General features: G+C 49.1%; 1 protein-coding gene across 1 annotated transcript; it reads right to left on the minus strand.

The window, feature by feature from the left end:
- Window positions 1–316: 316 nt before the first annotated feature.
- Window positions 317–12,690, minus strand: LOC144173360 (uncharacterized). The gene is made up of 2 exons (XM_077701825.1): window positions 12,210–12,690; window positions 317–2,856 (listed from the first exon to the last, which is right to left on the minus strand). Exons 1-2 carry the CDS (start codon window positions 12,219–12,221, stop codon window positions 874–876), a joined length of 1,995 nt encoding a protein of 664 aa, XP_077557951.1. The 5' UTR covers window positions 12,222–12,690; the 3' UTR covers window positions 317–873.
- Window positions 12,691–22,596: the final 9,906 nt, after the last annotated feature.

Below are 22,596 nucleotides of genomic sequence, written 5' to 3' on the forward strand. Positions count from 1 at the left end.
AAACTTTCCTTCACAATTTCAAAGGTTTCGGTGACCTATACAGCAGATTCTATAGTATACAGCTCAGTTTCAAAGGTTTCGGTGAACTATACAGCAGATTCTATCCGTCCACAATAATTGTCTAAATTCGCTTACTTAATTCAATTATTCAGATCAATTCGTTTCTAAAGTTCCGAAACGGGGCAGACACCTAGTGGGCACAACGCAAAACCATTCCCTTCAGTGTTTTGAGGTACCGAGAGGAGCAGTGGCTCTGGAGCCAAATTATTTATTCAGGAACATAGCATATATACAGAAATTCATTCTTTTTAGGGGCACAGGATAAAAAAAACTAAATTTAACAAGACCTGAAATAATACTGGCGGGGATGTGGTTACGGGACTTTCAGCTAGGTAACCAACTACCTCATTGATAATACTGGTCGGTCGACATCCTCTTTTTTTTTTAGTACCCTAAGGGCCCGTGATGGGCATTACATAGGGGGGAAGGGGTTAAAAACAAACAAAACACTATTTCACCGTTGAACGAGACGTGATATACACGTGATATACTCGTGATATACTCTTTGGTCGGATAAGCTCACGCTTCCGAACAAATACAATGTCAGAGCTACATCCTACGAAAACCACGGCATGGCAGAGCATAACTAAAAAGAAAAAGAAGCCCAGAGCTCATTTGCTTGAAATGTTTTTTCAACCAAGAGCAGCCCAATGAAACATTTCGAGCGATATAGTAAAGTCACACGTCCTAGTGCAAAAAAAAAAAAACTTTCCGCGCAAAATTGTGTCTCGACAAAAATACTGAAGGGTAAAAAAGCGCTAGCGGAGAATTTATGCTGCCGCGTTAATCGCACCGATTTACTGCACCCGCCCATCACCATACAGAGCACTTCGGAATGTCGCTCGGTGCTGACGCCGTGCTTTCACACTCGAAAGCTTTCAGGAATTCTTGCGTCTGAACGGCAGATCGTTCGCAACGCTCCAAATCACCCCGTGTGCATGAAATCAGGCACATGTCGACGAAGAGTCGGTCGAGCCGAGGATATCCCTGCAGGCGGCTTCTACTATATTCCCTGAACGCACGAATCGTCGGCTCCAGCGCCAGAATGTCCGCAAGCCGCGATACGTAGGAGGGCTTCGACTGGCTAAGGCCCAGGCACTGTCCGAGACGTGCAACGTATCCCGCCGTTGCCTCGTCTCCCGAGTCCGCCAGCGGCCTCAGAGTCGTCAAGCCCAGGACATGCACGAAGGCCCGCGTGAGGGCCACACCGAGGAAGCCGAAATTCCTGGTCTGGTCATGACCGTGCGTGAACAAGGGTGGAGCGAGGAGCACGGCGGGCACGTACACCGCGTCTCTGCCAGTCAGAACGTTTGGGGAGGTCGACAGCAGAGGGAAGGGCGTGGAGTTCTCACTGCGCCTCCATTTCCACGCTGCGTGCACGGCAGCGTCGAAGTCGTTGGCGAAGTGACCCGTCCCATCCGGCAGGTAGGAGTAGTAGGAATCGACGCGCTCCATGCCGTCCTTTGCCGCAGGCAGGCCACCGACAATGCTGAGTGAGAGTAGTCGCCGCATCATCGACTGTTTCTGTAACGTCGGGAGCCAGTTCGCTCCTTCCACGGCGTCGATGAGGTTTTCCTTGAGGTTCTTCGAGAAAAGGCTGAACTTGGTCTGTGACTCAAAGTCGTAGCTCGAGAGCAAAAAGGGTGCGTGCGCTGCCAGCCCGGCCACTCGCTCGATGCAGTTGAAGCACGCGTCTGCGAGCGTTCTCTCCTGAACGCGTACCGAGCCAAAACAGCCCCGTCGATGTTCAATGAACTCCCAGGCGATGCACGGCGTCAAGTCCTCCAGCGACAATATCCGTCTGAGGAACTGCAACAATGCCTGGTTGGAAACTTCGATCTCATCGTCGCTTCGATAGCTCCTTGTGTCACGGTTCAGTTCCGCAAGCAGAACGGCCGAGCTCAGCCCGTAACGGTCCAATTCCCAGATCTGAAGCACCAGGGGCTCGTACTTGTCCAGGTTCGAAGTGTTGCTCCAAATTTTATGCACATCTTCCCAAACCTGGAAGACTCTTGCGAGAATGTCAAGCCACCGTCGCGACTCAGGCTTTCGTCTTGCAAGAAAAAAAATACTACCGGTCTTGGCCCTCAGCTGAAACATTTCGTTTGCCTTGAGCTGAAGACGACGCTTGCTGTCTCCTCGGCGCAGCGGTTCTACATCCAGCCAGAAGAAAGCACCGTCCTGATAGCGAGCAGCAAGCCGCATCATAAGTTCGGAAGCGCTCTCGTTCAGGGCGAGGAAGGAAGCCACTTCGTCGGTGGGCAGGATGTCTCCCGGGTTGATCTCCTCACTGGCTTCCGCCGCAGCCTCGACGCACGTCTTGTACAGAGAGGCGGCCCGGTCCACAGCAGGCCAACGTGCGTAGTGCAGCGTAAACCAGGTGGCCAGGGCATGTGCCGCCAAGGCCCTCAGGAAGCCCTGGACTAGAGTGTTGTGATCGTAGCCGAAGCACTTCCCGTCGCCGCATACGAAGCGAGACAGTCCAGCACAGGGCGATGCGCCGCTTTGGTGGCCTCCGCAGGACGAAATGAGGTCCGAATATCGCCGGCAGAGAGAAGAGTTGCAGTCCATGTCGTCGACAAGGTCCGCGGCCCATCGGTGTGCCAACGGCGTGTGGTTCTGCCCGGCGCTCGATCTCAGCATGCCTTGTAGCAGGAAAGCCAGGCCAGTGATGACAGTGGCAATAAGCACGGCGATTATACCAGCCCCAAGCCAGCGCTGGAACTCGATATCGCCGACCAGATCGGCCAGTTCGAACGTGCTGTTTGTCTCTGGCCGCGCGCCAGTGTTCGGGTTCTGCGGAGAGCAAGTCGTTGAAAAGGAATCAAAAACAGTAAAAATGATCGTTTACTGACAGGTGATTTGTACCAATGTGTATTCAATGCATCAACATTTTCTCTTAAAACTCAAACAAAACCCCCCACCTCCCCTTTCAACAAACATTTCCCTGAGTAATAATCAGAAATAAAAGTTACCGAGTTTATTTTATTCTTTTTGTAAATAAGGCGCGCTGCTATTACCTGAAACGCTGAGCAAATTCGTTAAACCTAGAATGTTCTCGAGACGAAACGAATAGCATAATGGGGTAAACAAGATTTACCGGAATTACGTTACTAGGAGCATAAAAAATTAGCAACTATACCTCTCGTGCGGCGCTCTGAAAAAAAAGCTACAAGTTTATTTATGAAATCTGTACTGCCTACGCTCGGCTAAAACTGAATGTCAATTACTTGTTCTTTAAGTTGCGCAATAAAAATCCTTGAAATTCGGCTACAGCAGTAGGGCAGGTTTAGTATTTAGGGTGAATAGAATTTGAGCATTGTGGTCTCATTCGCCGTGCAATTCAATGAGAAAATCGCGCGAGTTTACGTTTCATAAACCCCGACCCCGCCTAGCCCGCGTCATTTCTTTCTTGTCAGTGATACAAACTTTGGCTGCCGGAATCTATGACTATACGCTTTAACATGTCAAGAACATAAACGGTAGGTGCCGTTGCACTTTGTCACCACAACCAGCTGCAGTTCCCTCAGAGAACCGACTGTTAGTGTGAGTCTTTCGGTCAGAACAAAAGGGGCAAAAGGAGAACTACCGAACCTCACGCTTTGGCCAGTGTAAACTTCCAATTCAAACTTTGCGCGAAAAACCTCACCCAGCGCAATCCCCTTTCCAAGCTCGCGCGCGGGACGCCGTGAGTTCCTTCGGCGGACCGATACGCTGCGTTTCCACCAGCCTTGTCGCTGTAGCTCGTCCGGGGGTCACGGTATCTTACCTACGTACGGACTGGTAGCCGGTAACGGAGCGTCACGCACCTAAATAGGGGCTTCGAAAGGATCACCGAAATTTCCCCTTGTAGGAATCGAACTTGGGTCCCTTGCGTTACGAAGCCAACGGCAAGTCCACTGGGCCACACAGGCTTACGTTGCTCAGGTAGTAAGTGCGGGGGTGATCTTTGGGCGGCGCCGCTGCCAGGGAGGCTGCCGCGGCCGGGCCGAAAGTAAGTAGACAGTAACATTAAAAAACAAAAAAAAACTATGAGCTAAAGCCATAATTACGCCAAGCTAATCAAAACTCAATCCAGTGTCTCTTTATGGGCACTTTCAGGGGCTGCGGCGCCACCTCATGCCTTCTTGCCGTATCAACGCCACGCTGGTACGGAAATTATTCAAGAGAGGGCGCTACAGGCTGTTTAGCGAATCGCTTTGGCGCAGTTGACAGGTTTCACATTCAGTGGAACTGCTTTATGTCTTGAAATAGACCCTATGCAAAATGCGCCCCGCCATCTCACGTCGACTCCGGTAACTAGGTCCGCCATTTTGGTACGGTCGTTTGAAACCGAAACCAATTAGCAAAACATAGAAGTCGGGCATTGACCGCTCTTGTTGATGGGCTACAATGCCGGAGCATTGCTTCGTGCCGCAGTGCACGCAATGCGGAAATACCGTTCCAAATGGAGAAAAGGTACGTGAAGTTCCACGCTTTTGCACGAACTTTCTGACGCGAACTATGCCGGCGCGAGCAACCTTTGTGACACGCTGGGCGCGGTGCGCTGGGAGCGAATATTTGTCGTTGGTTCGCTAAGCGCGGGATCCCGTAGTCGCTGTCCGGATGAAAAATACAGCTGCGTTGGAGTTCTGTGGTTCAGCCTTTGTATTCTAAATGAAGCCTGAGCGTGCACCACCTATTCATGCGACTGACAGCGGCGCTCGACCGGGAGAAGTGCCACACGTTGCCAAAATTAGGCTGTTTCTTTACTCGTCCCTGTGGCTCTGCGCCCGCTTCATTTCATTGTTAAATGGTACCGCTTAGCCCCTACACGAGCCTTTATCTTACCTATGGCTCTAAACAAACTTTTCTTGCCGCACTACGCCGTCACGGGGCGGTTGAAAATTTCCTCTGTGGCGTGCGCGCACGGTATGGGAGTGTGTTGTTGGTTTCTTTTACGCTGCATTTAGCCGCGTGTCGTTGCAGAAGTGGCGTACCGTGTTTTATGATGATCTAACGGTGGAAAATTCGAGCTTTTGCACTTGGTTCCTGATTTGCCGGGCTGAAAGGTTTGTTGTTACGTCAAGTTAACTTGGTGCCCATTGTCATTTCAGCCACGATGTATTTACTGTCGAATATTTTGCGACTAAAATACACACTCACTCTTCTAGTTTGTCACATGCTGCATGCATGCCTCCGACGTAATGATAGTGGCCATTGATGTAGGTAGCTGAGACAATTTTCAAGTTTTATTCAAAAAAAAAAAGAAAACGGCCAGAGTTGCATCAGGCCGCCGCGCATCAGCGTGAGTGGTTTGCATTTTTTGTATCCACAGTGAAAATCCCAGTAAATTAAACTACTTCGCTGATTCATAGCGCGTGCAGTATAGCAAACTGTGGATATAAATGAAACAAAGGGAAGCATTCGCGCACCCCTGCATGCCACGGTCTAGTAAACACGACGTTGTCCAGCCTCTGCGTGCTCGCGAGATGACCACGGTGAAATGTGGCATGAATGCTTGCTGGTAGCTCATAGGTGACCCTTCAGGTGCCGTGCCAGTTCTTCTTTCTGTCACTGTGGGGGGTGAAGCCATCACATCTGGGGCAAAAAACCCATTCCCAAGGCTACCAAGTTTTCTCCAAAGCGCCTGCACGGCACTTTGTTGCTGCTCGCATTGCTCCTGTACTCGACGTGCATCGAACAGACGCATTGGCAAAGGAAGGGAGGGACCATTTTCTCGCGGGCTTCTCCAGTCAATGTCTTGGACACTCGCTGGCTTGATGCCCTGCTGTCTCGGACGTCCGCACTGTTGTGACAGCTCAGTGCACGCAAGCTCCGGTGGCGCCTCTTAAAACCTTCGGCTTGCAAGAGGGCGAGTACGTGCACAGCAGCCAGGATGTGACTCCATGCTGCACTGCAACCCGCCGGGCACTCGCACGCTGCCTCCACAATCGCCCCACTGTCCGTCTCAAAGGTGAGGCACACAACATAGGGCCGGCCACTTTTCTTCTGGGAGCGAAAACACCTGCTGAGCACATGGATGAGGCCCAACCTGCAAGAATAGTGAGAGTAACAGTAAATAGCACTCAAGGAAGAACGGACTAGTCCGCTCCAGTGTTTATGGTAAAGGGACAGAGCAGAAAGAAGTGGCCGCAAGGAACAGACTCAAAATGACCAGATTTTGTGTCTTGCTTAACACTGTTGCAAGGGGAATAATCTACACCTCAAACAGCAATGATATCAAAATTGTTTGTCATGTTCGAGCGTGCAAGTATCTCTGCATGCTTTGTTAATGCATTTTCAAGAGAAGGAAGTTTACCATTTAAAAACCTCACCGTGGGTAATGATACCAGTACCCGCATAATCGTGTTCGTCATAACTTAAGTAAGCAATAATATGATTATCTGGAACTCACTTCTAGAACCTTTCGAGATAAACAGGTAAACATTCGGGCTATACTAATGACCCTTCGAATTAAAAAAAATCTTCTAGTTCAGTGAGTTCGAGCTAACGAGGTTTTACTGTATTATCTATTCGTGCACACCAAAAACATGCGCTTTAGAAACAAACACAACCACCCCACCGCCAAAAAAGGAGAAGAAAGACACACAAACAGATTTTTGCGGCAGAACATGCGCAATAAATAATGAAAATACACAAAAAAAGAAAATTCAAGGCGTATGTGCGCTTTTGTAGTTGACTTCGCCGCAAAGCGCGATTGCTTTGTGGCAAACGCGCGGGCGGACGAGCGTCACGGAAAACGGCCGCAACCTTTCCGTAAACTTCTTCGCCAAAAATCATCCCGTAAATTCGATGTACAGCATTTGAAAATACCGAATCCACTCACTAGTGGTACGGTCTGGCGATTGTCGCTTTCCTCTTTCAAGGTTACTGCAACAGAATCGCCGCTACGCATTTGCATGATAAACAACGGTGAACAAAGTGCTATACAGATGCTCATACCGGTTAAATAGCGTCAAGTAAAAAACAAAGAAGGATTTACTTACTGCGAGTCGCACGTGTTTGTCCGCACCGATGAAGGCGAGCAATGCGCCTCGGTGGCTAGGCGGCATGCCCTGCTCCGCTGCCGCTCGGATGGGTCTTTGGCGCGGCACCCCGAGTGGTATGAGTCTTCAGACACAGTCGGCAGCGCAGACAAGTCCTTCATCCACAATTCGCGATCGGGAGCCGGAAAACGCCGTCCAGTTTGAGCCATACCGCGTTACCGTCACCTACTCTTCCACAGTAAGCAATACGAGACTTCCCGATCGGCGCCCGTACCAATATGGCCGACGGTCTCGTTTACATCAGTGTTGCTAGATCACCAAGCAATTTCGCATAGGGTCTATTGCACCCGGGTATAACATATCACTTATAAACCCCAAACTCCTTTGCCCTCTTACTTTTAAGGACGGCCCTGCGACATGATTTAATGTCTCGTTGCTCATATAGTCGTTGGTCCGTCACTGTTGCGGAAGTTTTCTTTTTTTCGTTCATTGCCCAATGCAATTACAGTTATTTTCAACATCAGGCTTTTATGTTCTCTTTCGGTGTCACAGCAAGGTAGTCCGACGGTTGCGTGTTTCTTGATAATAACAGAGTTAAAATAGGCTGGATCGGTCAGCTGAAGTCGATGACCAAAGCGATGATCCGATGATACGTGGATTATGGTCAATGGCACATGGCAAACGATGAGCTACTACAAGCAATTATACAATATGTACACATTATTTAGACTAAGGATTCACAACTCTCAAGGGTCATGATCGTATAAAATAGGTCGGGCAAGGCCCGCGTCGAGCGCGGCTGGCCGTTCTCTCGTCTCCTCTCTTTTTCTCTGACAAAACATCAAACTCCTCGGTTTTACTACGAAAACACTGCCCACAACAGGGACGGCACAATTTGAGAGTGAGGATGGTTCATTGATTAGCCCACACTAGGCCACTGATTGGCCACAGTGACAAAAAAGCTATGTGGGTTCAAAATAGTAACGTGCCCCATTTCTTTCCCTCTCTCACCAAAACGCGGAGGTATTCCGCAAAACACAAATATAACATACACAAAAATCACTCAACTAAAAGCAAACCTAGCGCCGACCATCGGTTGTCGGGCGGATCGACTTAAAGTATTCTCCATACCGTGTGCGCCTATAATTGTGCCCCACGCCGACGAAATTCATTTCCTTTGTAAAACACGTGGAGTGCCTAACAAAGCATGGTCGCCTACCCATTGACGCATCCCTGCCGGCGAGACGCCAGGGTCAGACGTGTGACGAACGGAATCTTCGCCCAGTAACATTGAGCAGTGCAACTTTCGTAGACAGAACGTCTGTCGCCCTCTTCCCATGACTGACCCCTTGACCTACTTTCAGCTCCCGTCCGCTTCGGGCATTCTCAAGGCGGTAATCGCGGCCGTTGAAATGTCGAACGAAAGGAACGAAAGGAAATCCTCCTTCAAATGACAGCATCGCTTTGAACTATTCTGGAGTGACCGATGCATTTGTATAACCCCTGTTACGAATCGACCCGCCGCCGTACTTTCCCGCATCGCTCCTCGGCTGTGCGGCGAAGCCACTGCGTGCACCTTTCAGACAAGCCCCATCGTGTCGGTGACTCATGATTCACGCCTCGACAAGCCCGGGTCAGACGCTTCGCTATCGGCGCGATCAACATTCGATGGCGTGCCGACGCAACAGGCCCAGACCTGCTTCAAGGACACAGAGGCCCCGCGATCGCAGCGGAGTCCTCCTCTCTCCCCTCTCTCGGAATCAACGTACGCCGCTGTTACTGACTGCTTACGAACTCTCGAAAGAACGTTGTGTGTGTCTGTGAAGTGCGTACCGTGCGCAAATAGTAGAGGGAAGGCTGTTTTGACCGTTACCGCGTTTGGGTACAAATAGAGCCGCCCAAGCGAATTTATTCCTGTTTGAGCAGCGAATCACTGCTTTCACTCTGATTGAGTCCTGTAACCTCGCCCGTCGGGGTATTGTTCTTGTTTGGCTTCGGCCATCTCTCGCTATGAAGTAAGCAGTTACGTTAGCCTACGGATTTCGGAATTCTTCACTGCTGCAATAGCGGCTGGCCGCTCGCATCATACACGCTACCACACGTGTGTCGGAAGCCACGGAGCTCGGCTCGGGTCGGCCCACCCGGTCGCAACACCCCTCTACGGGCCCGCTCGTCCGGTGACCACAATACCGCGGCGAACAGAATAGAAGCTTCCGCGGCTTCTCCTCACGTCCCTGACGCCCACGTCAGCTGGGGCGGCGTGAACACGAACACAATAAAGGGGAACACGCTATACCTAACTAACGATACCTAGATTCTGGGCAATTTTATTTAAGTGAAGTGCCCGAACTTAACAAGCAGCTATTTTACATTGAAGACGGATTTTTTAAAATTTTATTTACATCGAACACAGGGACCGCAAGAATACTCAGGTATTTAATATACGCCTATCCACAGGACAAAAAAAGACAAGCTAACTTCAAAGCAGTTATTGTGTACATAAAGGAGACTGACTAATTTCGTGGTGAAGTAAAAAAAGTACGTCTAATTTGAAACAACATACCATCTCATCACATTTTCAAAGTCCTGGTCAAGTTAGTCTGGTCAACTTAAGAACGCGTATTCTGCCTCGCGGACACCGACAAATTCATGAAAATTGCGGTAAGCTGCATATGAGAACTCTTTTGGATATTCCCTAACTCAGGCAGCAATAACGATAAAATTGTATTTCTACAGTCTTCATGTCCCGGGGTTTAAAATAAATTTCGTCACCGGGTGCCTCTGGAGGAAAAATAACCATACGAAGAGCGCATTAAAGCTGCCGAGGAACATTTTTGTAGCAGTGAAATGCGTTTAGTTGGTAGAACAAATTATTGGAAAAACTGGAAGTGTGAGCCCTATACGTTCTACGCATAATTTGTTCTCAGTTTCTAAAGGTACTCTTTGTCATGCGATGAGGCTCATTCCACAGAGAGCTGTATATTTTTCGTCACGTCTGTTGAGGCTCCAGTTAATCCGCGGTTCGCAAATGACGTCACCCTGCATGCCACGTCACGAATCTATGCTTCCGGTTTCTCCTCTTGTGCGGTTGAACGGCAGTTTCACGTACGATCACCGAGTGCAAGTATGCAAGTGCGCTCCGTGTACAGGGGGGATTAAAAGAAATACGAACAACGGAGCACACAGTCTCCCACACATTCCGCACCGTCTGGCATCACTGTCAGTAAACTGCGCGCAGGCGCACTTCTGTCAGAGCGTTTCAAAGCATGGCCTACTCTTAAGGGAGATGCTTGATAAAGAAGCGACGCCGTCATTTATTTTGAGGCGTCTTTTTACGCTCTGTCGCCCCTGAGCATCCTGTTATCGGCTACATTCGGGAGCCCAGCGCGCAGTAGTCTGATTTCAGCTAGCATGATTATCCCTTCAACGATTATCCTGCTCAGTGGTGAGGCAGCGCGAAAAGGCGCCTCGAAATAAACGACCGTCGTCGCTTCTTGATCCACAATTTCCCTTAACAGTAGGCCATGCTTTCAAACGCTCTGGCAGAACTGCGCATGCGCGCAGTTTACTGACTTTGCAGCTAGATGGTGCAGCATGAGTCTGAGGCTGTGCGCTCCGTTGTTCGCAGTTCTTTCGATCCCCCCTGTACGCTGAGCAAAAGTGGGTTACGTTGGTCGTGATACAGCGGCCGGCGTAATGTGAAGCTCATTCCTGCTCTATAGAAACATCCGAGCCTGCGAGCGTCTTGGCTGCTACTCACCGATAAAATTGACCCCGTTTTTCACAGCAGGCGCTTTGCTTCCGACCAGTATATATCTACAATTCGGCTATTCTTCATACTATGGGCGTGTAATTGAGATGACCTTAACTGAAGCGAAAGACCTTGCCGGTTTTCTTATTTCTGAAAAGAAACGTAAGTTTCAATGGCGTCCGACCGACCGAAGCACATTTTAGGGTCTCTCATACTTCTGCTACACGACCGTTTCCAAGGTCTTCTGAGGGCAGTTAAGACAACTGCCTATCGGGTGCCTCATTCTAAATACCTAGGGCGGCATAGGGTGTCTGTAAGTGACCGTTCAACTGCCAACTTAAAGTTGCGGTATAGCACGGGCATTATGAATGGACTGGTATTCCAATAACACAGCATACTTTAAACCTGCAAGCAATAGCAAACTGGGCCTCCCTGCTGATAAGGAGGGCCCATTGCCTCACATTAAAAAAAACGAAAGCGAAAGGAAATAAAAAGAAAAACAGAGCTTAAAAATAATCAACAAACACGAAATCTAAATCCACAGAAAACAAACCTTAAAAATACAACGGATAATTAGTACCCCGAAAGAAATGCAAGCAATGAATTTGTAAACAAAACGTACTAGAAATACGAAGTTGTGTTCTAAAACTTTGTAATCACGACAGACACGTAGTGTCACTACAACCGTAAGGGCCCCTTTTATTTTGTTTTTGATGAAACAATCCCGTGTGGCAGCGATAGGCAACAAGTTAAGAAGCACCACCACCAGAGACCCCGGACACACAGCGCTCGTCTTGAGGCAGGGAAACCACTTCACGCTCATCGTTCACGCATCGTTATTACCTGTCACGCAGTATTTACGCCGTTCGTGGCGTAACGTTTGTCTAACAGTGGCCAAATTAATCCCGAGCCTTTCACCACAGTGCGCCTCACAGGCCTGTAGCTTCAACTCGTTAAACCCTGTAATATTTTAATTTGAGTTTGCAAAGAAAAGAGGGTATTACTGAGTGTTCCTATAATGGCAATCAACGTCACGCAAATACGCACCAGTGCAAGAATTGTGCAAGGCAGAACATATCTTAATTAGGCCTGTGCAAAACGAGTTGCTGTAACCTCAAAATAAATTATTGCTAGGCGCATGCGCTGAGCGTGCTTTGCAGTCATTCTCCCTGCCCGCGGCAAATGTTCCCGCGTGTAATATCCGGAGCCAACGTTTACAATGTTCGTGAGGCCAAACGAACTTGCGTACTACAGAACGAGAATCTTCAAGCGTCCGCATTACTTTGCGGGTGTAGGCGTCGAGTACTGAATGCGTTCAGGATGACAAGTATTCGGGACACAACGGCGAAATACACGGGGAGTTTACCGCGCTTCCAAGAAAAACAATTGGGGCGCAGAAAGGCACTCACCTGCGAGTCCATTTCTCCGAGGCGGCTAGCGAGGACGTTCAGCAGGAAATCCTGTGCAGGCTTGCAGCGGTGGGCTGTAGAGAGGGAGGCCGCCAAGGATAAGCCCCTTCGAAGATCGCAGAAAACGGTTGGACCCGTTGCTTGGTTTCTTCTACTTCGTCGTCTTCTCTGTTACAAGGGCGCGTGCTGCCCTATGATTTTTTTCTTCTCATTCTCTGTGGCGACCACGGCCCATAGGCAGAACCGACCGGCTTTATTTACTGAGACGGGGATTTATCTGAATTCAGGTACTACTAGAAAAACGCATGAAATTCTTTTCATACTCCAAAGCCATGCACTAGAAGCAAGAGAACCCGCAAACACGTCATTTGACTCGTTCTATTGCATCTTTGCAGATGAAACATCGAAACTCTCCTGGGACACCTAAGCTATTATTTTGGGCTGTCAAGGCGGAAGTGTTAACTAGTGGCCCGGACGAACGCTGAAGAGCGCCATGTAGCGTATGGGCGTTTCCTAGTCAGCACAGCCAAGCGACGCATGGCGCCATCTACGGGCATGTTTGAAGCTATGTTGACGTGCATTTGGTCCTCAATTTAATCGTACAGCACCGCTTGGTCTCGTAGTGTAGTAGTCCCGCACCTTCGAAGCAAACATCCTAACCCGGGTTCAAATGCCATTAGCGCTTTTTTTTCCTTTTGAAGGGTTTGTCATATTTGAATATCACCCGCCGCGGTGGCTCAGTGGCTAAGGCGTTGCGCTGCTGACCACGAGGTCGCGGGTTCGATTCCCGGCCGCGGCGGCCGCTTTTCTGATGGAGGCGAAAAGCAAAAACGCCCGTGTGTACGAGATTTCGTTGCACGATAAAGATCCCCAGGTGGTCAAAATTAATCCGGAGCCTTCCACTACGGCGCGCCTAATAGCCTGCGTTGCGTCGGCGCGTTAAACCCCACAATCAATCAATATTTGAATATCAGCATTTGTTATCACGCATATAAAACATGTATGACAACTTCATGCATTATAAATAGGATTTCGGGTATTTGTGTTGCCTTTAGGTCAATTTCAGTTACTGCTTCTTGTACGTTTTTGCGGGTTTCCCCCTTTAGGTCGGTTTCGGCTGTCTCTGTTGAATATTTTTCTACACCGTGGTTTTCAACCACTTCAGCTCCGTTTTGGCTGCTATTTATTTCAGTTCGGGTGGTTTTGTATGCTTTAGGTAGGTTTATGCTGTGATATCACCCACATAAGCTAGCTCAGATGACGGCTGGCCATACTCACTAGGAAACGCATATTCGCCGAACCTGTGTCACTTGCTGACTGCTGCGCCTCTGGGTGAGGGGTAAGTAACACGGAGTTTGCGAAGATTAGGCTAGCGCGCCCTCACCTCAAATCGGTTATACCAGGGGTGAAACTCTCAGCTTTTTTTTCATTTCCAAAGTGCCCATTTAGAGCTTGTAATGATTGGACGAAAGCAGAAGCTAGGGGGCGTCGGTTCCGGTGTACGTCGTTAGTCACGGACCCCGAAACCGGAACTAAGCCATGATTGAAAGAAACGTGCTATGAATAATTTGACACGGACAGAGCTCGTAATTCCTCTAAAACACGTGTTATCGACGGGAGCGGCCACCGAACAACCGAAAGCCGAACTTCCTCAGCCGTTCCACGTGGCCCTCCGCATTCCCGGATGTTGGATCGGCAAAAAATGCGGGCTACATTTGTAAAGGGTACATTTCACTAGCACAAAAGACGGACCACACGAGTAAGAAAAACACAAGACGAACTAAGGACTAGCGTTCGTCCTGTTTTTCTTACTCGTGTGGTCCGTCTTTTGAGCTAGTGAAAGGTACCCTTTATCGACTAACCAACTAGCCCAACTTTCCGTCCTTAATTCGCTGCATTTATTTCTTGTTTACTTTGAGGCCCGTGCTGTGCAGTCACATGAAGCGCCCAGCCAACGGGAATTTCGGGTCACTTTTGCTGCTACTCACAACTCCGGACAACCCCGGACAACGCCTATGAGAGCTTTTTCAAACCTGTTATATACATAGGCATACCTATATATAACAGGTTAGAGCGCAGTGGGTCAGGATGGAAACTGGTGTTAAGGACATATTAGTAGAAATAAAGAAGAAATGGGTGCCCGCAACGGCATGCAATGCGAAGGGAAGATGAACGTTGGTCAATAAGGGTAACAGAGTGGATCGCTAGAGAAGGCAAGCGTGGTCGTACGGTGCGGCAGAACGTTAGATGGGCAGATGAGATCACGAAGTTGGTGGGAACAAATTGGTCGCAGTTACAGCAGCGCCGGGGTGCAGTGGAACCCTGTTCATACGTTTTTCACCGGACCGGGAAAACAAAACGTAACAACCAGGAAAACAGAGAAGGAAGCCTTCGAAAATGAACGAAAACAGTGCAGCTTTGACTTGCAAGTTGCAACCATGTAGTTCTGCAATTTTGGCTTTCTAACCTTGAAAAACCCGAAAATGTAGGATTGCCGCTTTTTGAGATCGCTGGAAAACACCACGAGTCACAACACGAGGTCCGTAGCGATGTCTACTCTCTTCCGCACTGACTGCTTGTCTACGGCGTTTAGTACGTCAAGCTTTTCCTGAAGGGAAAGCGTCTCCTGTTTTCGCTACGACATCAAAACACGACAAAGTTGCAATAATAATGCAATAATAATAATGCAATAATAATGCAAGTTCAACGGTTTTCTCAAAGCTTCAAGGGCACGATGACGATGAGAGCGCGTGGTATTCATGCCATGGTGCTTTTATGGCAAAAGCGCACTTCCGGAATTCGGAAGTGAAGCTTCCGTTGTAAGCGCAGTATTGATGGTGATAGCATAGACTAATATAGGGCCATCTTGTGGTGACGAAGCGCACCCCCGTGCGGCTTCATGCAGTCATTTCCGTAGCCAAGCCTGGCCAAGGCTCGTACAACGTCAAAATGGCGGTCCGCGCATGTTGCCCGGGCGGGTTCTGAGTGTCAGATTGCGACTTATGATCCGGGAACGTACTCTGAACCACGACGTTACAGCGAGGATTTTAATATATGGGACTCTGTGTGAGCTGCGCCGAGACTAGACAAAAACAACGTAGCAGCCGGGAAAATGGATCACTGAGGAACGTAAGAGCGGGGTACTGTAATTGGAGATCCATGGGGGAGGCCTTTGCCCTGCAGTGTGCGTTGATAGACTGTTGATGATGATGATGACGACTACGACGACGATGGTGATTATTATTCTATAGCAATACGTATTGCATGCGAATAAGTATAGCAATACGTATTTTTGCATGCCAGACATACATAAATCGCACTTGGACCGTAGAAGGTACGGCCCCAGTAAATTTTAAAATAAATTTGTGGAGCCACGAACTTGTTCATCGCCAGGGGCCGCAACGTGACTAAAAGCGTGCATTGAGACGTAACACGCCACGTGACGCGTGGTTGGACGGCCGTTTCTGGGGGTCCCATTGCTATAAATGGTATAATTGTGGCGGTATACACGATTTTCTAGAGAGAAGTCAAGCCGCTGTCATCAACATCCTGGACCGCATCAGCCCTCCTGCTCGTCGAGGAAAGCAGGTCTAATCTGTATCTGAATAAAATTTCCGATTACGAGAGTACAGAGAGCAGTAGCGCTTCTACAGCAGCACAAGGTTCTCGCCATAGCTTTCAAGAAGCCTCAACACGTACTGTTCTTTATTATACCCTTTACGGTTCGCACACAAGGACGTTCCGTTGTGCATTCCTTTGTATATGGTAAGGTGGCGCCCGAACGTGAATACCTCAACGATCCCTGGGCCCTTACCCCATGCTGCGTAAAAAAAAAAAAAAAATCTAATTTCCATCCTGTGCATACCCTACTATTCCACGCTATTCTTTTGGGCGGACCAAACCTACTGAACAACGTTCACAGGGAATCCGTTGTACGGTGGGAGGTGGTGTGGAATAACAGAACGTCCTCGACTCATTTACTGTTGGAGGCCCCGACGGCAAGCAGTATTTCGCTTTTCACTGATCCCACAATACACGGCATGTATTCGTGCCGGCTTCCCTGCGTCTCTGGCCAGCTGATGGGTGCTTGCGGAGGCGGCATGGGCAAAGCTTGCACGCAGTTCGAACAGCAGGGCCCGCTTGATCGAAGCCCAATAAAACAGACTTATCCGCAGTGTAATCTTATTGGCAGTCTTATTCGGGGTTTTATGTTCCCTATTCTATACGATGCTTTCGGAATACTTATAAGGAAGTGAATACGACTCCCAATAAGAATGCAATAATACTGTGAATAAACCTGCTCAGAGCAGTCTTATTCACAGACTTATGCTGGCGTGGTCGGTCATTTCGAGCGCGAGTTCGGTCGAGGCGTCACAAGCTGCAGTGTGAATGGGGGAAACGCGACACAGAGTTATGGAAATTGCGCTGAAAGGATAAACAGAGGAAGAAAGACAGACAATGCGCATCTGCCTTCCTCTGTTTGTCTATTCAGCGCAATTTTCGTAATTCATAATGCACCAACTAGCCCAACAGCACATTTTACTGAAGCAACACAGAGTCTGGTCCTGATATACTTCCGGGAGTGAGAAGGTGCATGTCGATTCGTTCCCTGTCTGAATGTTGCCTCGGTGGCCGAGATTCGTGGGTGAAGGATGATGTCGTTCGCAGCGGTTACCTGGAATTATGGGACGTGCAAACAAAGAAAAGTAATTCCGGCAGGTCTAGAAATTGCAACACATCCTTTTTTGGAACTTCAGATGTGAAGGTCAGGCCATTTCCCCTTTGTTTAAAAAGTTTCAATACATCGATCATATTCCGGGTAAAATGCGCACGGTCCACGAACACTAAATAGTTATCCACATATCTGAAGACATGTTGTGCGATCCCCTCAAAGTCTTGTTCCAAGGCTCTGGGTAGGATTGACAGAGTCTTGGAACAAGACTTGTGAATTCGCCATTTGTTTCTTGCGCGGCTGAAGCCTTTCTGTATCATTTCGAACACGCCATTTTTCTTGCGCGGCTGAAGCCTTTCTGCGGTATTTCGAATGTGCCATGTTTTCGCACGGTTGAGCCGTTCTACGGCATTTCGAACGCAACATTTCTTTCTTGCACGGCTGGCGCTTGCTGTGGTATTTCGAATGCGCCATTTTTTTCTTCTGTGGGTGGAGCCTTTCTGCGGTATTTCGAACACGCCATTTTCCTTGGTCGGCTGGAGCCTTTTTGCGTCCCTTCCAACGCGCCATTTTTTGTTATGCTGGTGGAGTCTTTTTGCGGCATTTCGAACGCCTCATTTGTTTCTTGCGCGGCTGTAACCGTTCTGCGTCATTTCGAAAGCGCCATTTTTCCGCGCGGCTGGAACTTTGTTGCAGCATTTCGAACACGCCATTTTATTCTTGCACGGCTGGAGCCGTTCTGAGGCATTTCACACGCGTCATTTTTCTCTTGCGCGGATGGAGCCTTTCAGCGGCAGTTCGAACGCACCAGGTATTTCTTGCGCGACTGGAGCAGTTCTACGGCATTTTCAACGCGCCATTTCTCTCTTGCGCGGTTCGAGCCTTGCTGCGGCTTTTCGAACACGCCATTTTTTTCTTGCGTGGCTGGAGCCTTTCCGCCGCATTTCGAACGTGCTATTTCTTTCTTGTGTTGCTGGAGCCTTTCTGTGGCATTTCGAATGTGCCATTTTTTTTCTTGCGCGGCTGGAGCCTTTGTGCGGCATTTCAAACGCGTCATTTTTTCTTGCCCGGCTGGAGCCGTTCTGCGGCATTTCGAAGCCGCCATTCGTTCTTGTGTAATTGGAGCATTTCTGCAGCATTTCGAACGTGCCATTTTTTTCTTGTGCGGCTGGAGTCTTTCCGTATCATTTCGAACACGGCATTTTTTTCTTGCGCAGTTGGAGCCTTTCTGTGGCATTTCGAACGCTCCATTTTTTTCTTGCCCAGCTGGAGCCGTTCTGCGGCATTTCGAAGCTGCCATTCGTTCTTGTGTGGCTGGAGACTTTCTGCGGCATTTTGAATGCGCCATTTTTTTCTTGCGAAGTTGGAGCCGTTCTGCAGCATTTCGAAGCCGCCATTCGTTCTTGTGTGGCTGGAGACTGTCTGCGGCATTTTTAACGCGCCATTTTTTTCTTGCGCTACTGGAGCCGTTATGCGGCATTTAGCACGCCCCTTTTTTTCTTGTGCGGCTTGAGCCTTTCTACAGCATTTCGAACACGCCATTTTTTTTGCGCGGCTGGAACCTTTCTGCGTCATTTCGAACGCGCTTTTTTTTTCTTGCTTGGATAGAGCCTTTGCGCGGCATTTCGAACGCGCCATTTCTTTCTTGCGTGGCTACTTTTTCACTTACTATCATAAAACCCAACCCAATGAGCGTTCCTAACTAGATGAACGCGTGAGCTTCCGGTTATATACAGAGATTTTGCCTCATATTTCCTGCAGTTTTCTTTGCGCTAAATAACGCGGATATGTATGAAAAGCGCCAGCGGTTCACGACGTTTGAACGGTTATGAGTATTTAAACCGAGTGGTTTTCGAAGCGTCAGCGTGACTTTCTGACGCTGGAACAGAAGGCTCTACTTGGGTCCGTTATCTCGCTGCGCCGTTTGATTCCGGAAGTCGCATCGACCGTTAGCGAACTTAGACGACAAGACGAGCCCATAAAGTGCTCTGCACTTAAAAGAGCGCGGGGTGCCCGAGGCGGTGTGCGTGAAGCCAAGTGGAAAGGACGAGAGCGGTGGGAATAGAAGCGGTGGGTGGCGCTGCGTCGCCTTGCTGTAGGTGTTTTATTGATGATCCCACAGTAGCAAAGCATCATCTCCGCGACAGCGGCTGATGCTTTCATAAAGCGTGGGAGACGGCATCTAAAGCGGGGAGCCACTTAGCCGTTCCCTCTAGAGTTCCGTCCGCAGATTAATATACAGGGGATGTACAGAAGAACTCCGGTTCCCGTTGGAGTTCATCCTGAGGTAGTTCAGTTAGCGGTTAAGGGTGGTTCGAAAAGCTACCGCATCCAGTTGTTTGCGTTCGCCTATGTACAACACAATCACGCTGTAAGAAAATGCAATCTTGCACTCCGCGCACGATCACGATGATAACGGAAACGTAACAAGCAAATTATCCAGGCATTGTGGTGGCTGATGCGGAATACCGCCGTGTAACATGGAAATGCGAACAACGGTCACTGCACACCGTGATGAAAAGCGAATTAGACTATCGCAGGAAATGAGCCAAGCCATCTGTTAGTTCTGTTACTCGTGCGCTGTTGCGTTTGCCGTCCATTTATGGCTACAGGGCACGAGGCACCCTGCCCGCTCGTACCCTCCGGCTGTAAGAGAGAGAGAGAGAAAGAACAAACTTTATTGAGTTTGCCAAGTGTGATGCTTAGTCGTATACCGTGAGCCCTTGGGCTCCGGCAACGTCCCCAGCTAGCTGGCCGTCCCAGAGTTGATCTTCCAGGCGGAAACTGAGCATCTCGCTCTTCCACAGCTCACTGGGCTCACTGTCAGTGATACTGCAGCCATTCGTCACCGTCTGTGGACACTGCCGTGACATGCGCGCTGAATCCGCGCGTTCTTGACATCTATGGCAGTTGACACTGCTTACGACCTGCGAAGGCGAAAGCCTAGCGATGTTAACGACTTGTTTACTGTACATTGTATTTGAATCTCTTTCTTCGCTTGTGGGTCATGGTTTTCTTGGGCGAATTACTTCGACCGGAATATTTTTCTGCTACGCCACGTGTGCGTCTCTTTGCTTTATTATCTTTCTCTTGTGCGCGAATTGCCTCAACAAGCAGTCTGGCACACACCGCAACTTCTCTAGAATCAGGGTTCTGCACGGCTCGTGTGCACCTGTTCAACTCATGTGCCATTGCGTTCAGGTGTCACGTGGCGCGCACGATTCTACATCTTTTATGTTTCCAATTCATAGATGAATTTTTGGAAGCGGGCACAATGCCCACGAAAGCTCCCGACTCCTAGCAAATCCCCCGAATGTGTATGTACCCGGAAGAAAAGGCCAACAAATATATTTCCATATACTCAGCGACGGCCCTATAAAATACACGGTGTCAAAACAAGAAATGCACGGCGCAGAAAAACAACTGTCAATAAAAAAATTGGGCCCATCTCCCCACGAGGGGGGACTCGAGTAAATGCGTCGCGTAGGGGGTGGGTGTATTGCGTTAACGTTAGTGTTTGGGGGGTGGGGGTGGGGTGGTAGTGAATGTGTTAACTATTATTGCTTATTACTATTAATTATTATTATTATTTCTTTCATATATTAATTATTACTTTCGTGATTTTGCGACTCGAGTCCCCCCTCGTGGAGAGATGGGCCCAATTTTTCTTTTTTTTTGTGACGCAAGAAGTAAAGGCAAGGAGTAGGTTGTTGTAAGTCGTTATTTATTTATTTGTTGCTGTTGTTGTATTGGACGCTGAGAACGACGACTTTGTGGTCGCTAAAGTGTACTGTAAGTGTACTGTGAAGCTGCGTGAAGCAGGTTCTTGACGTAGTTTGAATGAGTCAAGGATATAAGGCGCGTTCGTAGCATTTGATTCTGTGTCGGTTTTGTGGCGCAGTGGGAAGAGCACCATGTACCTCGCGTTCAGCCCACAGGGTCGTGAGATCAAAACCAGGCGGCGATAACAATTTTTTTTATGTAATGTAGGGAGAGGGGTGCGGACGGACAACAACGCAGAACCTGTTGTTGAGAGCGAGGAGGGTACGGGGGAGAGACGCGCACCTGCGCCTCGCCGCGACGCGCGTGCGCAGTGAGCGTATGGACGCCGCCGCCGACGGTCGAGGGACATCGTGCGACTAAGAAACGCTCCGCGTTTAAAAGAACAAACCACAACAATGGCTGTCCACCTTTTGAGTCCCGTTGCGTTTAAGTGCCTGCTTCCCCGATCGCATCGTAGGTGGGGGTACTATCCCGCAATTTAATAACTCGAAGAGGGTGCGCGGTGTCTCGAGGTGGTGCACGTGGGGCTTAGTGGAAAGCAGGAGAGCGGTGGGAGCAGAAGCGGCGGTTGGCGCTGCTTTGCATTGCGCTGGATGTTTTATTGGCGACAGATGGATGGAAAAGCGCTCCTTCCCACAATAGCAAAGCAGCATCTGGAGGATAATGACTGATACATTCTTAAAGCGCCGGAGACGGCATCTACAGGGGCCGCCACTTAACCGTTCCCTTTTGAGTTGATCGGCGCAGAGCAATATAGAGGCAACAAGAACCTCTAGAGCAACAAGAACCGAAATTCCCGATGAAGCTCATGGCAAGGAACTCCAGTTACCGTTTAACAGCGGTTCGAAAAGCAGCCGAGTCGCCTAGTCTAAACAATGAAATGAATTGTTTTGCCCGCTTTCCGGTTGAGGTGGCAAATTTAGAGTCGCGTGTTTGAAAAACCAAAAAAAAAAAAACGACCTTTCAATCATGAACAGCGACCAATTCCCACAACTGTAGATTCGACTGCAAGCTTTCTTCTGTGCAGAGATCTGTTTCAACATCTGGCATGGGTCATTCTTAAATACTGTCTACGCCGTTTCGTTCTATTTTTTCCGTTATAGAACACCTTGGACCAACTAACCCAAAGGCCGTTCTGCATTTCTGTTCACGAGGCCGTGTTTCAGCGTTTGTCCTATGTTCTGCCTACATACTTTCGCGCTGTTCTGTTGCAATCGCGAACTTGCACCTCAATCATGGACTATAGTTAGTGCATGAACCCAAATGAAGGGCGAGCAGCGAATGTACGCTTGTTTCGGAGCCGGCCTCATGGCCGATAGTGTTTCTTGACCTGCTGAAACGCGACAATTTGGTCGTTCTGAATCTGCTTTTAGTGCCAATCAGCCAGAAATGGCGCTGGTGGGACTGCTCAGTAGTAGGTCACTCCCTCTCTGTCAGTTGGTTACTGCGGGTGCTCTCCAGTGGCAGCCCATCAGTAGCCCTCCCAAGGGGCATGACCAGTGACCGGTTACCCACAAATGACTAGAAAACAACTAATGAACTGTACATGGTTACCGGCGCGTTTCCTGTCCTGTGGAGAGGGTGGGCAGCATTCGTGGAAGAAAAGGGGAAAATAGATTGATTGATTGTAGGGGTTTAACGCGCCGACGCAACGCAGGCGATGCGGCGCGCCGTAGTGGAGGACTCCGGATTAATTGTGACCACCTGGGGATCTTTAACGTGCGCCGAAATCTCGTACACACGGGCGCTTTTGCTTTTCGCCTCCATCAGAAAAGCAGCCGGCGCGGCCGGGAATCGAACCCGCGACTTTGTGCTCAGCAGCAAAAGGGGAACATAGCGAGGAGTATTGAAAACGGATACTGAAGCGGTGAGAGGACAGACAGGGTTGGCTAACGTAATGTAATGAGCGGTACATGGAGGAGTAGGATGGCT

The sequence above is a fragment of the Haemaphysalis longicornis genome, unplaced genomic scaffold (genome assembly GCF_048455015.1).
Source record: "Haemaphysalis longicornis isolate Haplotype H1 unplaced genomic scaffold, Haemaphysalis longicornis Haplotype H1 scaffold_3, whole genome shotgun sequence".
NCBI lineage: Eukaryota > Metazoa > Arthropoda > Arachnida > Ixodida > Ixodidae > Haemaphysalis > Haemaphysalis longicornis.